The sequence below is a fragment of the Microcaecilia unicolor genome, chromosome 9, assembly GCF_901765095.1.
Source record: "Microcaecilia unicolor chromosome 9, aMicUni1.1, whole genome shotgun sequence".
NCBI classification, from domain to species: Eukaryota; Metazoa; Chordata; class Amphibia; order Gymnophiona; family Siphonopidae; genus Microcaecilia; species Microcaecilia unicolor.
Genome location: NC_044039.1, coordinates 21,432,553 through 21,452,229, shown reverse-complemented (window position 1 = coordinate 21,452,229; position 19,677 = coordinate 21,432,553). Strand labels below are relative to the sequence as shown.

Genomic DNA, 19,677 nt, shown 5'->3' with positions numbered 1-19,677 from the left:
TTCCTCAGTTCAATTAGTCCTTATGATTGGCGTGTAGAGGGTAAGCCTATCTGTGGACAGCCTTGAGTTGTTCACTTCATGAGAGGTTTGCTTTTGTCAAAGCCCCCTGTCAAACCTCCACCTGTGTCATGGGATCTCCATGTCATTCTCACCCAACTGATGAAAGCTCCTTTTGAGCCACTGAATTCCTGCCATCTGAAGTACTTGACCAGGAAGGTCGTTTTCTTGGTGGCTGATACTTCAGCTCGTAGGGTCAGTGAGCTTCAGACCTTAGTAGTGGATGCACCTTATACTAAGTTTCATCACAATAGGGTAGTCCTCTGCACGCACCCCAACTTCCTGCCGAAGTTGGTGTTGGCGTTCCATCTGAACCAGTCTATTGTCTTGCCAGCATTTTTTCCCCGACCTCAGGCATACCTTGGATGGCAAGAAAGCATTGGCCTTTTAAATGGAGTGGATGAAGTCTTTCAGACAGTTCGCCTAGTTGTTTTTCTTTTGATCCCAACAGGAGGGGAGTCGCCATTGATAATGCACCATTTCCAATTGGCTAGTAGATTGCATTTCCTTTGCTTATGCCCATGCTGGTCTGACTTTGGAGGGTATTGTCACAGTTCACAGTGTCAGAGCCATTGCTGCGTCAGTGGCTTACATAAAGTCAGCCTCCATTGAAGAGATTTGCAAGGCTGCGACATGGTCTTCAGTCCACACATTCACATCTCACTACTGCCTTGAGCAGGACACCTGACGTGACAGTCTGTTTGGGCAGTCAGTGTTGCAGAATCTGTTTGGGGTCTAGAATCCAACTCTGCCCTCCTAGGCCTGTTTTATTCTGTTCCAGGCTGCACCCTCATCTAGTATTTTATTTCAGGTTAATCTTTGTCTTTACTATTGCGAGGCCCAGTTGACTGGTTTTGTTTTGGGTGAGCCTGGATGCTAGGGATTCCCCACTTGTGAGAATGGTAAGCATGCTCGTTCTCCGAGAAAATGAAGATACTTACCTGTAGCAGGTGTTCTCCGAGGACAGCAATCTTCACATTCTCACAATCCCGCCAACCTCCCCTTGGAGTTGTTTCTTCGTAATTTGTTTCATTTTTATGCTATTGTATTAAACTAAAGAAACGCGGAGACATTGCAGGAGGGAAGGTGCCCCAGAAGGCTCTGGAATTTTTTCATTGCTGGCTAATGTGTTTATTCCCGGGCAACATGGATCGTCTACCCACTTTTGAGAATGTGAAGCCTGCTGTCCTCGGAGAATATCTACTACAGGTAAATATCTTCAATTCATATAATCTTCTAGTGTTGCCATTACACAGGAAACAATCGGAAAATCTACCGGAGGCAGAGTCTTGTTTTTCGGGTTTGATGCATCAGAGCTTTCTAATGACTTTGTCAAACATACTGGTTTTGTTCCACTTTTCTTCTAGAGTACAGACGTAAAAGAGAGAGAAAAACAAAAGAAAAACCACGAGGAAGCAGAGGCCAAGCTCACCATGCAGATTACTGCCTTGAATGAAAATCTGGGCACTCTGAAAAAGGAATGGCAGAGCAGCCAGCGCAGGGTCAGTGAGCTGGAGAAACAGACAGATGATTTACGAGGGGAGATTGCAGTATTGGAAGCAACAGTACAAAATAATCAGGATGAGAGGAGAGCGCTGTTAGAGAGGTAAAAAGGGTTTATTTTCTACTTGGGTGTGAAGAATTTAGTGTGTCTGGGTAGAGGGAATTTTCTACAGTAGGCTTCAAGAGCATTTTTTCCTTTCCATTGTACAGCAAAGAAGGGTTGAAATGTTTAGAAATAAGGCAGGTGAGAAGATAGACTTGCAAGCCAGTGGCATCTGGAGAAAGGCACTTGCATAGTTTCAAATTATTAATTAGGATTTATTTACCGCCTTTTTGAAGGAGTTCACTCAGTGGCAGCTGTCATTTATATATTGGTTCGCTAATAGAATTCTGCAGCACAATATAATTTTGTGTCCATTTGTTTCATTTTAGATGTATTAAAAGTGAAGGAGAAATTGAAAAGCTTCAAGCCAAAGTTGTAGAGTTACGAAGAAAATTAGATGACACTACTGCAGCAATGCAGGAATTAGGAAGAGAGAACCAGTCGCTTCAGGTAAAATATTGTATTGCTATCCACTGTATATTACACAGGTCTTTTGTGAGATAATTATGCAGGTCAAGAGCGTTGTCTACAAACTGATCTTTTTTAGAATTTTGTGTTTTCTCCCCAGTTATCTGTTTCTTGTGTTTATAAAACAGCCCCCTTTGTTGCAGCTTCAGTCTGATAGCTAGAGCCTGGTCAAGGTGAAGAGCAGCAGTATTTTATTTATTACTAGTAAAAAAGGCCCGTTTGTGGAATGAATGAAACAGGCGCTAGCAAGGTTTTCCTGGGAGTGTGTATGTTTGAGAGAGAGAGTCAGAGTGAATGTGCAGGTGTGTGACAGAGTGAGACTGTCTGTGTGACAGTGTGTGTGTGAGAATGAGAGTGTGTGACAGGGCCCCCTCCCCTGTTCCTAATGCCCCTCACCCCGTTCCCTCCCCTCCTTTTCCTCCTCCTTCCCACACTTTGGGTTCCTTAAGGCTTTCAAAAGTCTGTGTACCCCCGTAGCCCTAACGCCCAGTATCCGGATACCCCACCGCTTTCCTCCTCACCCCTCCCCCAAGATGTAATACTTTCACATCCTTCATTTTTTTAAAAAAGTGTCCTATCTACCCTGTGTACAAATGCCCCCCCCCCCCCCCCCCCCCGAACATTTTTGGTTCCTTCAGTCTTTTAAAACTCCCCTATGTACCCTGTGTGCTAATGGCCAGCATTGAGATTGTTTTCCTGTCCCAAATTTGCATGTCTTTCAGTCATTCACAACTCCCCCCCCCCCCCCCCTCCAGTTTAACACTTTCGTTTCCTTCAGTCTTTAAAACTCTCCTATCTACCCTGTGTCCTAATGGCCAGCATTCAGATTGTTTTCCTTTCCCCAATGTTCATGTCTTTCAGTTGTTCAGAACTCCCCCCCTGCCCCCATTTAACACTTTCGGTTCCTTCAGTCTTTTAAAACTCTCCTATCAACCCTGTGTTCTAATGGCCAGCACTCAGATTGTTTTGCTTTGCCAAATTGTCTGTCACTGATGTCACTGAGTTCAGTGCGTGCCTGCCTAGCAGACCACTTCCGGCAGGCACGGTCCCAAGCACATCCTGTTGGAGGTGAGAATTATTATATAGGATATCCCTGGTTGTGCTGAGAGGCTGAATGGTTTTAGAACCCAGGAGACCATTTAACTATTCTATGTACCTTTGCATCATTGCATATTGCATCAGGATGTATAACCAGAGTGGCAATATGTATTCTTGAAATTTGGACTCTGACACTCTCATCTTTGGCCTGTATAACCTTGGAGAAACTAGCTGCCACCACAGAACTCTGTTTTTTTTTTTCTCAGGATCATTTGAGATTACTTGGTGGAATGGAAACACAAGAACATAAGCATTTGCTATACTGGGACAGACCGAGGTCCATCATGCCCAGTATCCTGTTTCCAACAGTGGTCAGTCCAGGTCACAAGTACCTGGCAAAATCCCAGAACAGTAAAACCAATTTCTGAGAAGTTCTGAGAGAAGAGGACATCTCTTTGGTCTCCTTAGAATCCAAACTATAGTAAAGGTCCCACTTAACTTTCTTTCTGAGAAGTTCCGAGAGAAGAGGACATATCTGTGGCTTCAAAGAGTTTGTTTGAAACAGTCCCCTTAGAATCCAAACTATATAGAGAGGAAAGGTCCCACTTAACTTTTTTTCTGAGAAGTTCTGAGAGAAGAGGACATCGCTGTGGGTAAGTGATATTTTATTCTGTGCTTGTTAACTTAAAGATTAAGGTTTAAAAGAGGACATTTTGGGGATCTTGCCGGGTATTTGTGACCTGGATTGGCCACTGTTGGAAACAGGATGCTGGGCTTGATGGACCTTAGGTCTTTCCCAGTATGGCAATACTTATGTACTTATGCAAGTGCTTGGTACAAATCAAACTTCAATTTTGCAAAGCTAGGAAAACCTTTCTTGTACTGAGCTCTGTTGAGTGTCACCCATCTGTGAGGACTTATGTCCTGCTGTCAGAAGAGAAGCACCTGTTACAAGTAAGAACCAAGATTTCTTGGACATGCAGGATAATTCTTGAATAAAGCTGCTTTATAATTGTGTTCCAAAAAGTGCTGCATATATGTGAAAGCTTGCCTCCTTAGCATCCTCACCAGACTAGACAAAAGCCTGTGGGCTGTGTGCATTTACCAACCTGATGGAGACAGAATAATAGCTCTTTGTGATTCTCCCCTTAAAGGCTCTGTGCAGTCTTAGTAGTTCAGATGTGTCAAACATAATTCTCTCTGGCTGGTAATGTTCCAGGTGGTTCTCAAGTTAAGACTTGGGTCTTCTAATGCTCAAAAAATCAGATAAAACTTTACAGTTGGCTGTAAACGAAATCAGGGGCCAATGAAAGGGATTTTAAGACTAAAGTAACATGTTCATATATCCTTACTCATAGAACTAGATAAGTAGCAGTATTTTGAATTGATTGTAATCTGAGTTGCCGTGTTGGCATGTCAATATTGCGAGATTGTACAGACTAAGAGAGTGTTTGCTAATGCTGTACATTCTTCCTTCAGCTTAATCCATTGTTTTCTAATATATCTTTAATTTTGGACTCTTTATTGTTTTGGTATAGACAGTACAAAATGAACTCATTGTACAGCCACCTTTATTCGTTCAAGGACTGTTTCACAAAGGTTTTGTTTGTTTTTTATAGATATTAAATAAGAACATAATTGGGTAAAAAGCAAATGGTTTAAAATTTCTTAATTTTGTGCAGATTAAACACACTCAGGCTCTGAACAGAAAATGGGCTGAAGACAATGAGGTACAGAATTGTATGGAGTGTGGAAAAGGCTTTTCTGTGACAGTGAGAAAGGTTGGTATATTTGTGAATACATACATTACTCATGTGGATCGGATAGAGGTTAGAGGATCCTTACACAAAAGATGGAAAACCTAGGTATTATGCAGGGCAGGGATACTCAAACTTATCCTAGGGGTCCACAGGCAGTCAGGTTTTTAGGATGTGTCTAATGAATATGCATTGCATATTGTTTGACTAATATTAACTTCAATACAAATTCAACATTACTACATTCAATAATATCAACAATAACATTTGCTGCATTTATTGAACAATAACTCTTAACATACATACACACCAGGTAAAGTCCCTACTACGTTTTTTACCATATGTATGTTAAGAGTTAATGTTCAATAAGTTCAGCAAACGTTATTGATATTATTGAATGTAGTAATGTTGAATTTGTGTTGAAGTTAATATTAGTCAAACAATATGGAGAGCTGATATGTATGTGTCTAATTAATGAATGTTTAACCCTTGTGTTAGTAATAATGAATATGCTTGAGAAATTTGTGTATAATGGAGGTGACAGGCATGCAAATCACTCTCATGTATATTCATTAGGGATATCCTGACAAACCCAGTTGGCCTGTTAACCCCTTTGTCAAGTTTGAGTACCTCTGATGTAGGCCCTTATGATACTGCAACAGGAAGAGAATTGGGCAGACTGAATGGGCCTTCAGTCTGTTGTCCTAACACTTTTCTAAACAGTGCCAAAATGCTCACAATTCCCAATGCTCAATGACAATATTAAATTAACTTTCAACGGTGAAAAAAGAACACCTTGTCAGCAAGTATTTTTGTTCATTTTACAGAGTTTTGATGAATTGGTAAACTCATCTTTCAGCTGGGATGACTTTAAAGGGCTAAAATGCTGTGCTCGCCCCTCTTCCTCCCCCCTCCCCCACTTCCACCTTTCTGCTGCTATCAGTGCTCAACTTTAAGGGTTTCTGCAGTGTAAATCACTGCTGGGGGATGATCATGATAGCTCAGGATCTGAACACTTGCATGACCATTAATAGGCCACAATTGGAATGGGTGCTTGCAGTATTGGGCTTTTCCACATACCCATGGAAGCTATAGATTGAAAAGGTTAATGGTAATGCAGAATAGCAGGTTTGTGAGGACATGGGGGTGGGAGTGATCGCAACAAAGAGAACCTTGGGGGCATGATAGTGTTATTTGTCCTTCCTGGGATCTGGCAGAGGAGCAGGTTACCCACAGATGATTCTCATGGCCCAATGGATCCATCTGAGCAGCTTTATGAGCATTTGTTGTGAGGGAGGGCTTTGGACAGGATGAAGGGTAGCCACAAGAGATCAAAGGTCATGGGCTGTTCATTACAACAGCTTAATAAATACCTGCTAGGATTAACATAGCTTTGTATTGCTAAAGGGTGGGTGTCCTGGCTGTGGACTTCGGGGTTATGTAGCCTTTTTTTCTGGATGAGTTGAGGCTGTCTGCTGGGGACCACAATGGTTCAGTAGTATGGAGTAGGAAATAGAGAATACATGCTGAATGTTAGGGCATACAGTCCAATTACAGATTCTTACCATGACACCCTTAAATAGGGGATAGATAAACAATTGTCTATTGAGACACAGTGTACAATATAGGAACTAAGACAATATATCCAATCCATGATTCCTCCCTTTGTAAGATCAGAGTAATTCAGAAATTGTGTATTAAATGGTAAATGAACACCTAGTTTGCAAAATTAATTGGTAATTAGAATCAGTTTGCTTAATTAACAAGTAAACCATCTTATATAAAGGTTCAAATGGTTTTGAGTTTGGTTTTGACCATAGAATTAGGAGAGAATGCATCATGTCACAAAAAAACAGCTGCTGAAGAGGGTTACAAGACCATTTCTATACACCAGAATTACATCCATCTGCTGTGAGTTGGTCGACAAATAGAAAAAGTCGAAGACTAATGGCTGCACCCAGTAGCAGTCATCCAAAGATCACCTGAAAAGTAAACTGAAACTACTAGACTAATGACATAAGATCTGTAGGCCTCTCACTGCAGCTGATGTAAGGGTTCATGCATCAACCTTTGGGTAAAAGGCTGAATCGGAATGGTTCTTATGGGAGGATATCTAGCCTGCCTCGGGTTTGCCAAAGATCACCTTAATGATTTACAAAACTTTTAGAATACTGGTCTCTGGGCAGATGAGTCAAAAATTTAACATTGTTTACAATGACAAATATTTTGTTAAATAGTGCCTTCCTTTTCCTAGCTGTCAAGCACACTGGTGAAGGTATCATGATGTAGTGCTGTCTTGCTTCATTGCAACCTGGATGGCTTTCCAGCATTGATGGAATAATAAATCTAATCAGAAAAGTTTATAGGAGTACGTAAGGACCATCAGTGTGATTTTGAAGCTAAGCTGAAAGTGGATCATGTAGCAAGACTTCCCTAAAGCATTTAAGTAAATCTGCAGAGTGGCTGAAGAAAAGATTTCATGTTTCCAATTGGTCATGTCAAATTCCCAACTTAATCGCTATTGAAATGTTGGGGCAGGTGAGTGTTCACAGAAGAAAACACTCAAATATCAGAGTGCCAAGTCTCTTAAGGTCCTCTTTTAATTTTTCACAATCCTCTTGTGATTTAACAACTTTGAATAACTTTGTGTCGTCAGCAAATTTACTTACCTCACTAGTTACGTCCATCTCTAGATCATTTATAAATATGTTAAAAAAGCAGCAGTCCCAGCACAAACCCCTGGAGAACACCACTATCTACCTTCTCCATTGACAATACTGACCATTTAACGCTATTCTCTGTGTTCTATATTTTAACCAGTTTTTAATCCACAATAGTACACTACCTCCTATTCCATGACTCCCCAATTTCTTCTGGAGTCTTTCATGAGGTACTTTGCCAATTTCCTCTGGAGTCTCATGAGGTAATTTGTCAAATGCCTTTTGAAAATCCAGATACACAATATCGATCAGCTCACCTTTGTTTGTTCACCCCTTCAAAGAAATGTAATAGATTGGTGAAGCAAGATTTCCCTTCACTAAATCCATGTAGGCTTTGTCTCATTAATCCATGCTTTTGAATATGCTGTGTAATTTTGTTCTTTATAATAGTTTCTACCATTTTGCCCGGCACCAACATCAGGCTCACTGGTCTGTAATTTCCCGGATCACCTCTGGAGCCTTTCTTAAAAATTGGCATTACATTGGCCACCTTCCAGTCTTCCGGTACCATGCTTGATTTTAAAGATAAATGACTTTTACTAACAGTAGGTTCTGCAAGTTCATTTTTCAATTCTATCAATACTCTGGGACGAATACCATCCGGTCCAGACGATTTGCTACGGTTCACCCTGTGGGTGTGAGGGCTTAGCTGCTGTCTGTCTTCGCGTTCAAGAGGGGGTTTTCTGGTTTGGAAAAAAAAAAACGCCATGACAGATAAGCTCTGTCGCTGCTCAGTGTGTTAGCACAGAGGTCTTATAATGGCCAGGACCTGTAAGCACTGCCAAGGAGGTGCCTTCGATTCCTCTTTCGTCGGAGATAGCATCTAAATCGGGGGGCGCGGTCTCTTCGGTAATTGACTCAGGTGCGCATTCCTCACAGGCTTTGGTTTTGGCAAGAAGCTCCGTCATCTTACAGGAGCCAGCCGGCTTCTATGGAACGGCCTGCTATTGCACCGCTGCAGTTGATGGTACCTTTTGTGCTCTGTTCCTCAACAGGAGGGCATTTCTGAAGGAGGGTTTCCTCCTGAATTTGTACTACAGATGTATAGGGCTTTTCCACTGGAGAAATCAGCACCCTCTTCAGCTCTTCCATCTGATGTTCTGGGACAGCTTCAGTCCTCTCTCAAAAGGCCTCGATTCTCCTGGAGTTTGAAGGATGAATTTGCTTCAGACACGAATCCTGACATGTCTTTCCTGGAGAAGGATGGTGGCATAGGGGATACAGAATTCTCAGAGGATTCTGGGTGTGTGAAGCCAGTTGCGGATATGCTCCTTCCTGGAGAGGATCCCTCTGTGGTGAGGATGTTTCATAAAGAAGATTTACAAGAGCACATCTCCTTGGTATCTTCTACCTTAAACTTTGAGGAAGAGTCCGCAGTCGTGTAGGAGCATAAGGTTGATCTTCTAGTCTAGGGCATTAGAAAGGCTGGCAAGACCTTTCCTATGCATCAGAGCATCAGGGATATCATCCAGGCACAATGTGCCGGATGCTTCATTTTGCCTTTCTAGATCCATGATTCATCTCTATCCAGTTGCAGATCTGGACAAATCTCAGTAAGCAAAATATGGTGCCCTTGGATGGAGGCACAGCTTTGAAGGATGTGTAGGACTGGTGTATGGAGTCCCTTTTGAAGAATAGTTTTGATGTCTCTGCTCTGGCGGTAAAGGCAGCTATCTGTGGTTTCCTAGTGGCCAGGGCTTGCTTTTGCTGGTCCGAACGAGACTTAGGACTTCGGATAACGTCTCCTTGATTGATGCGGAGGTTGCGAAGATTGAGATGGGGGTCTGCTTTCGTAGCAGGTGCCTTATATCCATTTCCAGATAGGACAAATCTCTTCTCAAGCCTCCTGTGGTTGATGCGGTGGTCATCTGTTGGAGCTGTCGGCCTCTCATGTAGCGGGAATGATGAATATTCAACAGACTTCTAAGTCACCACACTCTAGACCTAGGAGAATGGGCCCTCATTGCATCAGCATTTCAGACCATTTGCAACCGATGGGGACTTCTGCTCCTGGATCTTATGGTGACAAGTCTGAATTCCAAGGTGCCGCAGTTCTTTAGTTGCAGAAAGGATCACAAAGTGGAGGGCATATATGTTCTTCTGCAGCAGTGGCCGTTGGAGCTCTTGTATGTTTTTCCGCCATGGCCCCTCCTGGGGCGTCTCATTCAGTAGATCAAGGCACATGGGTCTCATAGTCTTGGTAGCTCCAGATTGGCCTTGCAGGCCTTGTACACTGATCTTGTGCATCTTCTAGTGGACACTCCTCTGAAGATACAACAGTCTCCTGGTCCAGGGGCCGGTACTTCACCCAGAGCCTTCCTGATTTTGTCTTACCTCTTGGCTCTTGAAAGGATACGGTTGACTAAGAGAAGTTATTCAGCGAATGTAATTGTCATGATGCCTCGCTTGTGACGTCATTCCACTTCTCTGAACTATATTCAAACTTGGCGTGTTTTTGAGTCTTGGTGTGCCTGAAGCTCAAATCTGTTTCTCCGCTTCGAGCTTCAGTGGCTCAGGTGTGGGATTTTTTGCAGGGATGGTTTTGACAAAGGCTTAGCCCTCACTTCTCTTAAAGTGTGGATCGCGTTGTCTTGTTTTCATGGACGCATCAAAGGAAAGTCTCTAGTCATCCGGATGTAGGTTGTTTTCTTCTAGGAGTGGGTCTTATCCGTCCTAGATCCATGTTCCTGGCTTGGGATCTCAATTTGGTACTTTCAGTCCTTACTAGGCCTTCTTTTGAGCCTTTGTCAGCTTGTTCCCTTAAAGATTTACGGTGGTATTTTTAGTGGCCATGGCCTCTTCCATGCAGGAAAATGCTTGTAATTCCAACACGCACAAGTCTCCTTTTCAGGAATTTTCTAAAGAGCGGGTAATTTTACGCCCCATACCTTCTTTCCTTCTTAAGGTTTTGTCACGATTTCATTTAAGCCAGGTAGTGGTTTTGCTAGTGCTTGGATCTTCTTCAGGATCTGAAGAACAGTGGCGTTTGCATAAACTTTATCGGACGGGTTCTCAATATTTGCAGACTACGGAGGAGTTTAGATGATTGGATCATCGTTTTCTGCTACTTGGTGGCTCCCACAAAGGACTGGCGGCATCTAAATCCACCATTTCTAGGTGGCTTAAGGAGATGATTGTCTCAGCTTATCTGCTTTCTGGTAAATCTGTTTCAGAAGGTGTGGAAGTGCACTCTAATAGAGGACAGGCTGTGTCCTGGGCTGAGCGTTTCTTGGTGCCTTCTTTGGAAATCTGTAAAGCAGCGACGTGATCTTCTTTGCATTCTTTTTCCAAGCATTAACGAATTGATGTCAGGATGCAGTTTTTGGTGCGACTGTATTTATGGCAGGGTTATTAGGGTCACTCCCTTGAATGCACTGCTTGTTACTTTCCATCAGTCTTATTCTGGGCCGGTCCAGAGGGACGCTAAGGAAGGAGAAATTAGGTCTTGAGTTCTAATTTGCTTTCCTTTAGTCCCTCTGGACCTGCTCAGATCCCTCCCGTTATCAGATTCTGTGGTTTTTCGTTTGTTTCATTTGTTTACTGTCATTCAGATTCTTTTGGTTTCGCATGGAGCTTCTTCGAGCATTTGTGTTTGTGGAATACACTCTGAGGGGGTGGGGTGGGGGGTGGAGTTGGAGGGGGAGGGGGAGAAATGTTAAATATGTTGATGATGAGATTTTCACCATGCTTGTACTCCGTTTGTCTTGCTTTCAAATGGATATATACTGAGATTGTTGACTGTTAATTTTGTTATATCATCAATAAAAATTGTTGAAACATAAAAATAAATAAATAAATAGAAGAGACAAAGATGTGATTTCCAGACACACATTATTCAAAGTGATTCACCTACTAAGGGTAGGTGTCAGTGTCTTAAGGTGTCTTTTCAAGTTCGCCAGTTGCACAGGCATTATTCTTTCTGCTTTTCTATCCTGCTTTAAGGTCATATTGAAACTAGCTAGCCAGGGCTCTTATTGGCTCTGAGTCAGAGTTCTCAGTCTCAACCTGTTGGAAGGCGTGCACAACCCATCGATCATATTCGTGGCCGGTCTGGCGGGACTAAAGGAAAGCAAATTAGCAGTTAAGACCTAATTTCTTCTTAATGCTAATTGCTTAACATCCAATTATCAGAACTGATTAGCTTATCTAAGTTATGTGCGTTGATATGGAATACGCTTTGATTTCCGAGTAGAAATCTCTGCACGGTGTATAGAATCCTGGAGAAAGTGTGCTAAAATTCAGGCCATCCTATAGAGTTCAGACTTTCTGAGCACTGTATTTTGTTAATTGGCTAAATTGGAGGGGCACGCTGCCATTGCCTCTGTGTTTAGAATTTGTGCTTGAAATTTAGAACTATTTGGCTTTATTTCTGAGTGACTTATGTCTTTTTAAAATTTATTGAAAAAAGGGTAAGGTTATAACATTTTGAGGTAGAACCAAGCTGTCGTGAATTTGAACAAGATGCATATATATGTGTATATAAATGTAGACATATCTATATGGATATATATAAAATAGTGTGTGTATATATAAATTTTAAAAAACATATTTGGTTTATTTCTTCTCTTTGCAGCATCACTGCAGACAGTGTGGAAATATTTTCTGTGCGGAGTGTTCATCAAAAAATGCCTTAACGCCTTCCTCCAAGAAGCCTGTCCGAGTCTGCAATACTTGTTTTGTTGATTTGCAGAGCTAAGTAGCCATTCTTGGTAACACCTAGAAGTTACACTAGAGTTAGAATTTTTGTTGATGCACTTAGTATGGCACTCAGACTACTGTTCGGTTTGGACATTGATTGTAATACTTGGCAAAGCAAATCTTGAAATGTTTTATTGCTATAAGTAAACGTATTGGGGTTTTGTTTTGTTTTGTGAAACAAGAGCTTGCCACCCTCTGCTCTGCCCTTAACTTTTATGCCTATTTAGTTTAGCATTTCCTGGCTGTCTGTAAATAATAGGGCGAACTGAAGAGAAACAATGTATTTTTTTATAATTTGACTGTAATCAAGGAACTACATTTGTGTAATGGTTTATTTAAATGCCTGTTATATATGCTGCAGAATATCAAGCAGATTTAATTTTTTTTAACAAACTGCTGCTTATTTTTGGCATAATAGTTTCATATTCAAGTTCATTACAGTTTTTCCAAAAAGATTCAAGCTTAGTTATCTTTTCTGGAAACTTTGTTGTCCTATGTTTTAAATCACTATAAACCATGAAGGGCACTAACATAATCATGCAAGAGAGCATCAAAGGACTTAAATGCATGTTTAATTTTTCTTCTAAAAATGTGATAAGTCTAATACAGTATACTGATTTTGTAGGTTTGGTGGGTGGGGGATGGGTAATATGCTTGGTTGCATATTTGGGGAGCTAAATATTTCAGATTTTCAGATCTCTATTTTTAAACTATTTTTATGCGTACTTGTAACCGTTTAAAAGTTAATTACCAGCAAATTGCTGCCCCCCTTTGTATTACAGAATGTAATTTCATGATCTTTCCTTTTCCAGATTTCTTACATGCAGCAAGTCTTGTATGATAACATTTTTCATTCCTTTCTTTTGTTCTGTACCCCATTCCCTTACCTGTTTAGAAGCAAAGCTGTCTACAGCACAGCTTAAATGACTCTTGTGCCCTGACTTAAGATGCTGGAATTCATCCCAAACTACAGCAACCAATCTGACCATGGCCTGGCTGTTAGATTTTAATACTACCACACATTTTTACTTGCAAACAAAATTAATAGATGTATACCAAATAAGATAAAGGATAAAATTTAACAAATCTTTCTTCCAGCTATGTATTTCCTGTCCCTTTAACAGAGAGTTAATCTAACAAGAAGAGTATCTCACTTTGAGGTTCTGATGGTCCCCTGAGTAGTTCACAAAATTTGCCTTCTACAACCTATATAGAAAAATTAAACTGTGTGAGATTTTATATAAATATACTGTCTAAGATAATGGTTAAATCCTATGGCTTTAGCATAAGTGTTGATTAGATGTTTTACGTCATCTATTTGGTTCACCTATTATGTGTCTGAGGTTTGTTTAGCTAGGGCATATTCCTAGCCTGAAGCTGAGGTACCATGCCCTTTGTTTATTGATAACTTGTGGCTAGAGATGAAAATCTTTGCCATAGAGGGCAGTTAGCAGCTTTAACAATGCACTATATCCACAACATACTATCCATGACTGCCTGCTACCAGTTGGGGTAAGGATTTCACTTTTTCCCCAATCTTGTAATGGAGAACCCCTAGTTTAGCCAAGGAGGCCAGTAATTTTTTTATTGCCCTGGTAGAATTTTTCTCTTTCATATGGTAGACTTTTCGTGTAAGAGTATCTTCCAAGTGCACAGAATTTAATAAAAATACTAAAAGGAATCTGTAAATCACCTTACCGTACAATAAGGCACTTAAATCATACATTTTTCTTGTGAAATCAGTATCACTTGGCTTGTACCAGCTTTTAAATAACAGTACAACATATATTATGCTCTGTTAAAATCTGTTGTGTGCTAATCAAGTTATTTATAATTATAAAAATTATGCTTAAAATTAGCTATAAGATAACTTTCCCATTACGGTTATAGTGGTGTTCACTTTAAAGCTCACACTTTCTTAGCAGACCCATAGGTCAACCATAATCAAATGCATTTCCGTAGTTTGACACTTTATATACTGCTATTTGTGTGATAACTCGGATTCTTTGCTGTAGCATGTTACCAGAATGTGGTTCCCTTAAACCCTTCTGTAGTGTGGCATAAAAGATCATGTTCCCAACTCCAGAAAAACAGTTTATAGCAGAAAGGTTTAAGAAGTTGAACTGTTAGTCACAGAGGATTATAACACTATAGATTAGATTTGAATTACTTAATATTTGACTCTGCCTTAAATCTAAGGGATAGAATTATGTTGTAGAGAATATTGGTTAAATCCAGAAGGGAGCCCTAGAAGAGTAGGAAATTAACATGGTTTATTTCAGTTATTTTTCATGATGATCAGCTATGATTATACCTCCATGTACAGAAATGATCTAGCATTTTCAATCACAAATCCATAGCAGTCACTCCAAGTGTCTTAATGTGTAGTGGATACATTCAAAAAATTCATAAGATGTTCTTTAAAAGGCATGTGGAATATGGTTTAAGAAGCAGTTAAATAGTGATGATTTTATATTTTGTTTTAAATTTCAGTATAGTATGCATTCCAATGCGAAAAAGATATTTATACAGCACGCTGAATAATCACTTAACTAAACAATTTCAATAGCCGTGATGAAATAGCATTTTGCCAAGAATTGTTCCACAATAGAGCATCTTGGTGGCTTTCTAATTTGGTTTCGAAAGCCTCCAAATAAGCCTGGCCTACAGGATAGCCACAATGAGTGTCCACGAAATATATTTGCATACAGTGGAGCTACAAAATGGTTCATTTCAGCTTTTTGGTTACCTTGAAAACCAGTCCTGTTTTGGGAAGGACGAATCTTGAAAGACCACTACAGTATATCATTGTTATGCTAACCACCTCCTAAACTATGTTCATACTGTGCAGCATGCCCAGTTTAAGAATAGGATGGCAAGTTGTTACATACGAGTCCACTTTTTTGCTAATAACCTAGTGCTTTTTATTGGATACATGTCCACTGCCCTTTTCCACAAAAATATTAGATCTGTCCTAGATGTCTAGATCCAGAAGTTTTCTGCTCTACCTCTCTAGCCAGGAGTACCCATTGTGCTATGTGTATTGAGGTGCTCATGGAGTGCAAGCCTTATGATGACTTGCACAACACAAACACACAGATTTTTATTTTGCATTTTCAGCAAATAATTGCCTCATGTACCTACAGTTTGAATGTTGTCTGTGCCATCATTGATACTCCTGTGAGTTAGTGTATAAATGTTCTACAAGAAGCACTGAGTCAAGACTATGCTGGTGTATTAGGCTAGAAAGCCCTTTCTTCTGATGCCAATTGTTTAAGAAGCTGGGCTCATTTGATGAGTTTTACAAACTATAGAAAGTTCTTGTTTAGATGAGTACAACTATTTTATTAGTCTGAGTTGCCATTTTGTAAAGAAAATTACATTAAACACTGCATAAAACATTTTTGTTTAAACTACCTCTCAATGTGAAATTCATTGGGTGTGCTCCAGCTGAACAGGGTTTCTTCAAATTGTAGAGAATGCCAAACTGATAGCATCATCCCCCTTCCCATCATCTCTACAAAAACAAAAATGTGAGGCCCTGTTCATTTATGATTTTTCCTATAGGCCTTTTTTTTTGTGTGGACATTTTTAAAAATGTGCAGTTAGTGTTAACATTAAGCTGTACCTTTTGAGCTTATAAATTTGTTCACAGCTGCTTAGTTTGGGACAGTAGTCCATCCCAAACTTACAGTTGTGCAACAACTGGTTAATATGCAACATTTTATTGTAATTCAGTTTATAGTGCTATTAGCATTTTCAAAAATAAAGTATATGAAACTAATGGTGTTCAACAATGGACGTGCCACATTAAAAAAAAAAAAAAAAGGCATCCTCGTCTCTTGTCTGCATCTTGAAGATTAGTTTAATATTGCAGATGTGAATATTGTGCATAAAACTGACTAGATTGATGCATAATACTGAATTGTATAAAAGAATAGGAAATAAGTTATGCACTAAATAGAATGAACTGAAGTTAGTACAGTGCGGTTTTATGAACATGACACTATACATATCTTTAAACTGGATCATATGTTTGCAGAACCTGTAGATATGTTTTTTGCATGAATATTTTTGTTCATAAATTTGATTTGTTACCAGTCCTGTTTTCAGTGTTGTGTTTACTACTTGTGATCATGTAGTTGTGCCTTATGTGGTGAAAGAGTTTTTAGTGCAATATGCACTGTTATGTCTAAACTCTCCATCCAGAAGGTATTGATTGTTAAAGCAAAACAAGGTCACAGGTTACCTGATTCTGTATGAAGAACAATAGAAGACTGAAATGTTACCCTTTTCTAATCTGTACAATGAATAACAAATTAAAAAGAAAAAAAATCCTTCTAAATTGGTCTGTGTAGTGTGTAATATCGTGGTAATTTGAATAAACTTACAAAAAAAGCTAGAGATTCAAAAGAAATTGTCTTAGTGCAACCCAGTTTAGTTCAGGAGGAAGATTCATGTTGGCTTTCTTTGGAATATAGTATTAGTCACTAGAAATTTGAGCTGCTTGCTATAGCTTAATTTCCAACTTTCAAATGCTACATTTGGATGAATTTATTGTATAATTCTTAGAGAAAAATGAATAGCTTTCTAGGACACATCACAGTGTGAAATGCAGTAAATTAAAAATATTTTCAACAAATTTATTGCTAGTTCATAATTCTAGCAGAGGAAAATGAGAGAGACTGGATGGCTCAATTGGTTACCCAAGGATTATGGAGCCTTTCATCTCTTCAGTGGTTCAAACGTGATCTGAGGTGACTACCAATCTTTACCATATAAGAGCAGTTTAACCTGTGAGAAATAAGTTAGTGGCCTCTGTCCTGTTCAAAATCACCATTTGCAGTTTTGGGGAGGTCAGATTGCACGGAAATGGAATAGCCTCACCATAGAAAGGGTCTGGTCAGAGTAGGGTTGAAATACATTGCTAGGGAATTTTTAGGGAGAATTGCACTCTTTTTGCTTGTGGTATACCTGAACCGTAGATAAGTGGATGACTTTGGATTCCTGTACTTGTTAGTCTGGCAAATCTTATGAGCACAGAATTCCCAGTAAATAAAACAGTTTGAGACTTAAATGGATACACAACATTGAATGAGGTCTACCTTTGTTCTCATTAAATCATCTACCAGAGCACAGAAGGAGCAACTTTAGACTGGCCATTGTACAACTCTTTACACATTCAATTCTGTTGTGTTATGTGGAGCAATTATTAAGGCTGTGTGCAGGCAAAAAAAATTGGTTTGTTTTGTATCGTGTATGTTTGATTAGTGTCCAGCCATACATTTGTTTACTTTTTGGAAAAGTGCAAATACTAGGGAGATGTACCTTGAAGTTACAAAATAGTACTTTCAAAGTACATCAAGAGAGAATATTTTTGTTTCACTCAACACATAAGCTCTGGAACTTGTTGGGAGAGGATGTTGTAAAAGCAGTTAGCATAGATGGGTTAAAAAGAGACCATAAACTGTTAAAATACTCCCAGGGGTAAGCGGTGGCTTTCCCAAGGTTGTAAGGAGCATGGAATCTTGCTACGTTTGGGTATTCTGCCAGGTAATTGGGCTTGGCCACTGTTGGAAACAGGATGCTGGCTGACTAGATGGACCTTTGGTCTGACCCATTAAGGCAGTTCTTAATCTAATCTCATACTTGATATACCACTGAATTCCTCAGTGGGTCCAAAGCGGTATACAATCAAATAATCATACTTGCAGAAACACAATCAAAATTTTTTTAAAAAACCTAAATTGTCTGACATTTTAAAACTAAATATTCTTGGAATAAAATTTTCACATTTTTACAGATTGAACTGCGAAAGCTTCCTGTCAGATCTAATGGCAATGAATTCCAATAATGGGTAACCTGATATGAATAAGAACATTCATGATTACATTTCGAAGTGATATTTGACAGTTGGATATATAAGAAAATTACTATTCTTAATCCTAAAAGACCTGGAATTGGTGCAGCGATGCAGCAAATCATATAAACGGAGCCCAAACCATTAAGAGACTTAAAGACCAGATACATTAACATTAACTAGCAAAAAGGCCCGTTTCTCTGAGCAATGAAACGGGCGCTAGCAAGGTTTACCTGTGGCAGCGTCGGGAGGGCGCAGGACGGCAGTGTGGGGATGGTGCAGGTGGGTTTTTTTTTTTTTGGAGGGCGGCAGCTTCGGGGTCCCGGCGGATCAGGTGTTCGGACGGCACTCCTCCCCCTGCATAGCTCGGTGTTTGTCGCTGTGCGTCGGGGGGGGGGGGTGGAGGCCCTGCGTAGGCCGCTGTTTCTCGCAGTGCGTCGGGGGGGGGGGGGTGGCGTCGGAGGGCGGTGGAACTGGCGATTGGCTGAGTGTCATAGCCCCACCCTCCACGTCATCACGTTGTGACGCGAGGGCGGGGCAGACACTCATGGGATCTTGCAACTACAAATTTACGTTTAGAATGTTGGGGTTGTGAATTATATGTGGATGGGGCATGGCTGAGGGCGGGTCTGTGAGTGAGAGTGAGTGGTGCTGACAGCCTAGAAGACTACAGGGCTTCAGTGTTTCCCTGCCACACAGTGAGGTTCAGAACGTTGGAGGTGAGAATTATTTATATAGATTATGGCCCTAACAGTAGCCAATGCAACTCGGTCAACAATGGCATCATACTATCATATCTCCAATGTCCAAAAATCAACATTGCAGCAATACTCTGCACCAGCTGTAATCTTTGCAGTTGCTGCTGAGGCAAACCTCACCACTTAAGAATTAAACATCCTTTTTCTGTTTGTCAAAGGAGTGGATTACTAATAGAGAAATATCTCAGAAGAAAACAGTGTACTTATGACCTGTGAAAAAAAATTGCTGCTAATTTATCATATCAGTTTGATATAAAGTAAGTATAATTTCCACACTTTCTCCAAATAAAATAAGTTAAAGTCAAATGTTTTGCTTTTGTATTTATTAGTTGCTGTATACGTCCAAATTCTGAGAAATTTAGCACATACAAAACTTGTAAAGAAAAACTTGAAATGAAAAAATAAGTTAAATCTTTATAACTAGAAAAAGCACATGAAAAGCTAGAGAGCTTAAAGCAGCTGTTGAAGATGGATTATTCAAAATGTTAATTTGTTTCATGCCACCTTCTTTAATATTACTCCTGGGTAATAGTTTTTTGCTCTAAATGTACATATATATATATTTTTTACACTTTTTGGTATGAAATGTGTGTAACGTGGACCATGACTACGCTGTTTTTATTTGCTTTTCCAAATTGTACTCTGGCTTTACCTATACGCAGTGGTGTGCTGGAGCAGGCTCTCACAGGCTCGCAAGAGCCGGTTGTTAAAGTAG

At 40.0% G+C, this 19,677-nt stretch overlaps 1 protein-coding gene across 2 annotated transcripts in view; it reads left to right on the top strand.

The window, feature by feature from the left end:
- The window catches only part of EEA1 (early endosome antigen 1), a 138,089-nt gene extending 125,298 nt beyond the window's left edge, over window positions 1–12,791 (top strand). For both annotated transcript variants that reach the window (XM_030215574.1, XM_030215573.1), the window contains 4 exons: window positions 1,425–1,663; window positions 1,993–2,113; window positions 4,852–4,950; window positions 12,220–12,791. In XM_030215574.1, coding sequence (XP_030071434.1) covers window positions 1,425–1,663; window positions 1,993–2,113; window positions 4,852–4,950; window positions 12,220–12,342 — 582 coding nt within the window. In that variant the 3' untranslated portion in view covers window positions 12,343–12,791. The remainder of the gene's footprint in view (window positions 1–1,424; window positions 1,664–1,992; window positions 2,114–4,851; window positions 4,951–12,219) is intronic.
- Window positions 12,792–19,677: the final 6,886 nt, after the last annotated feature.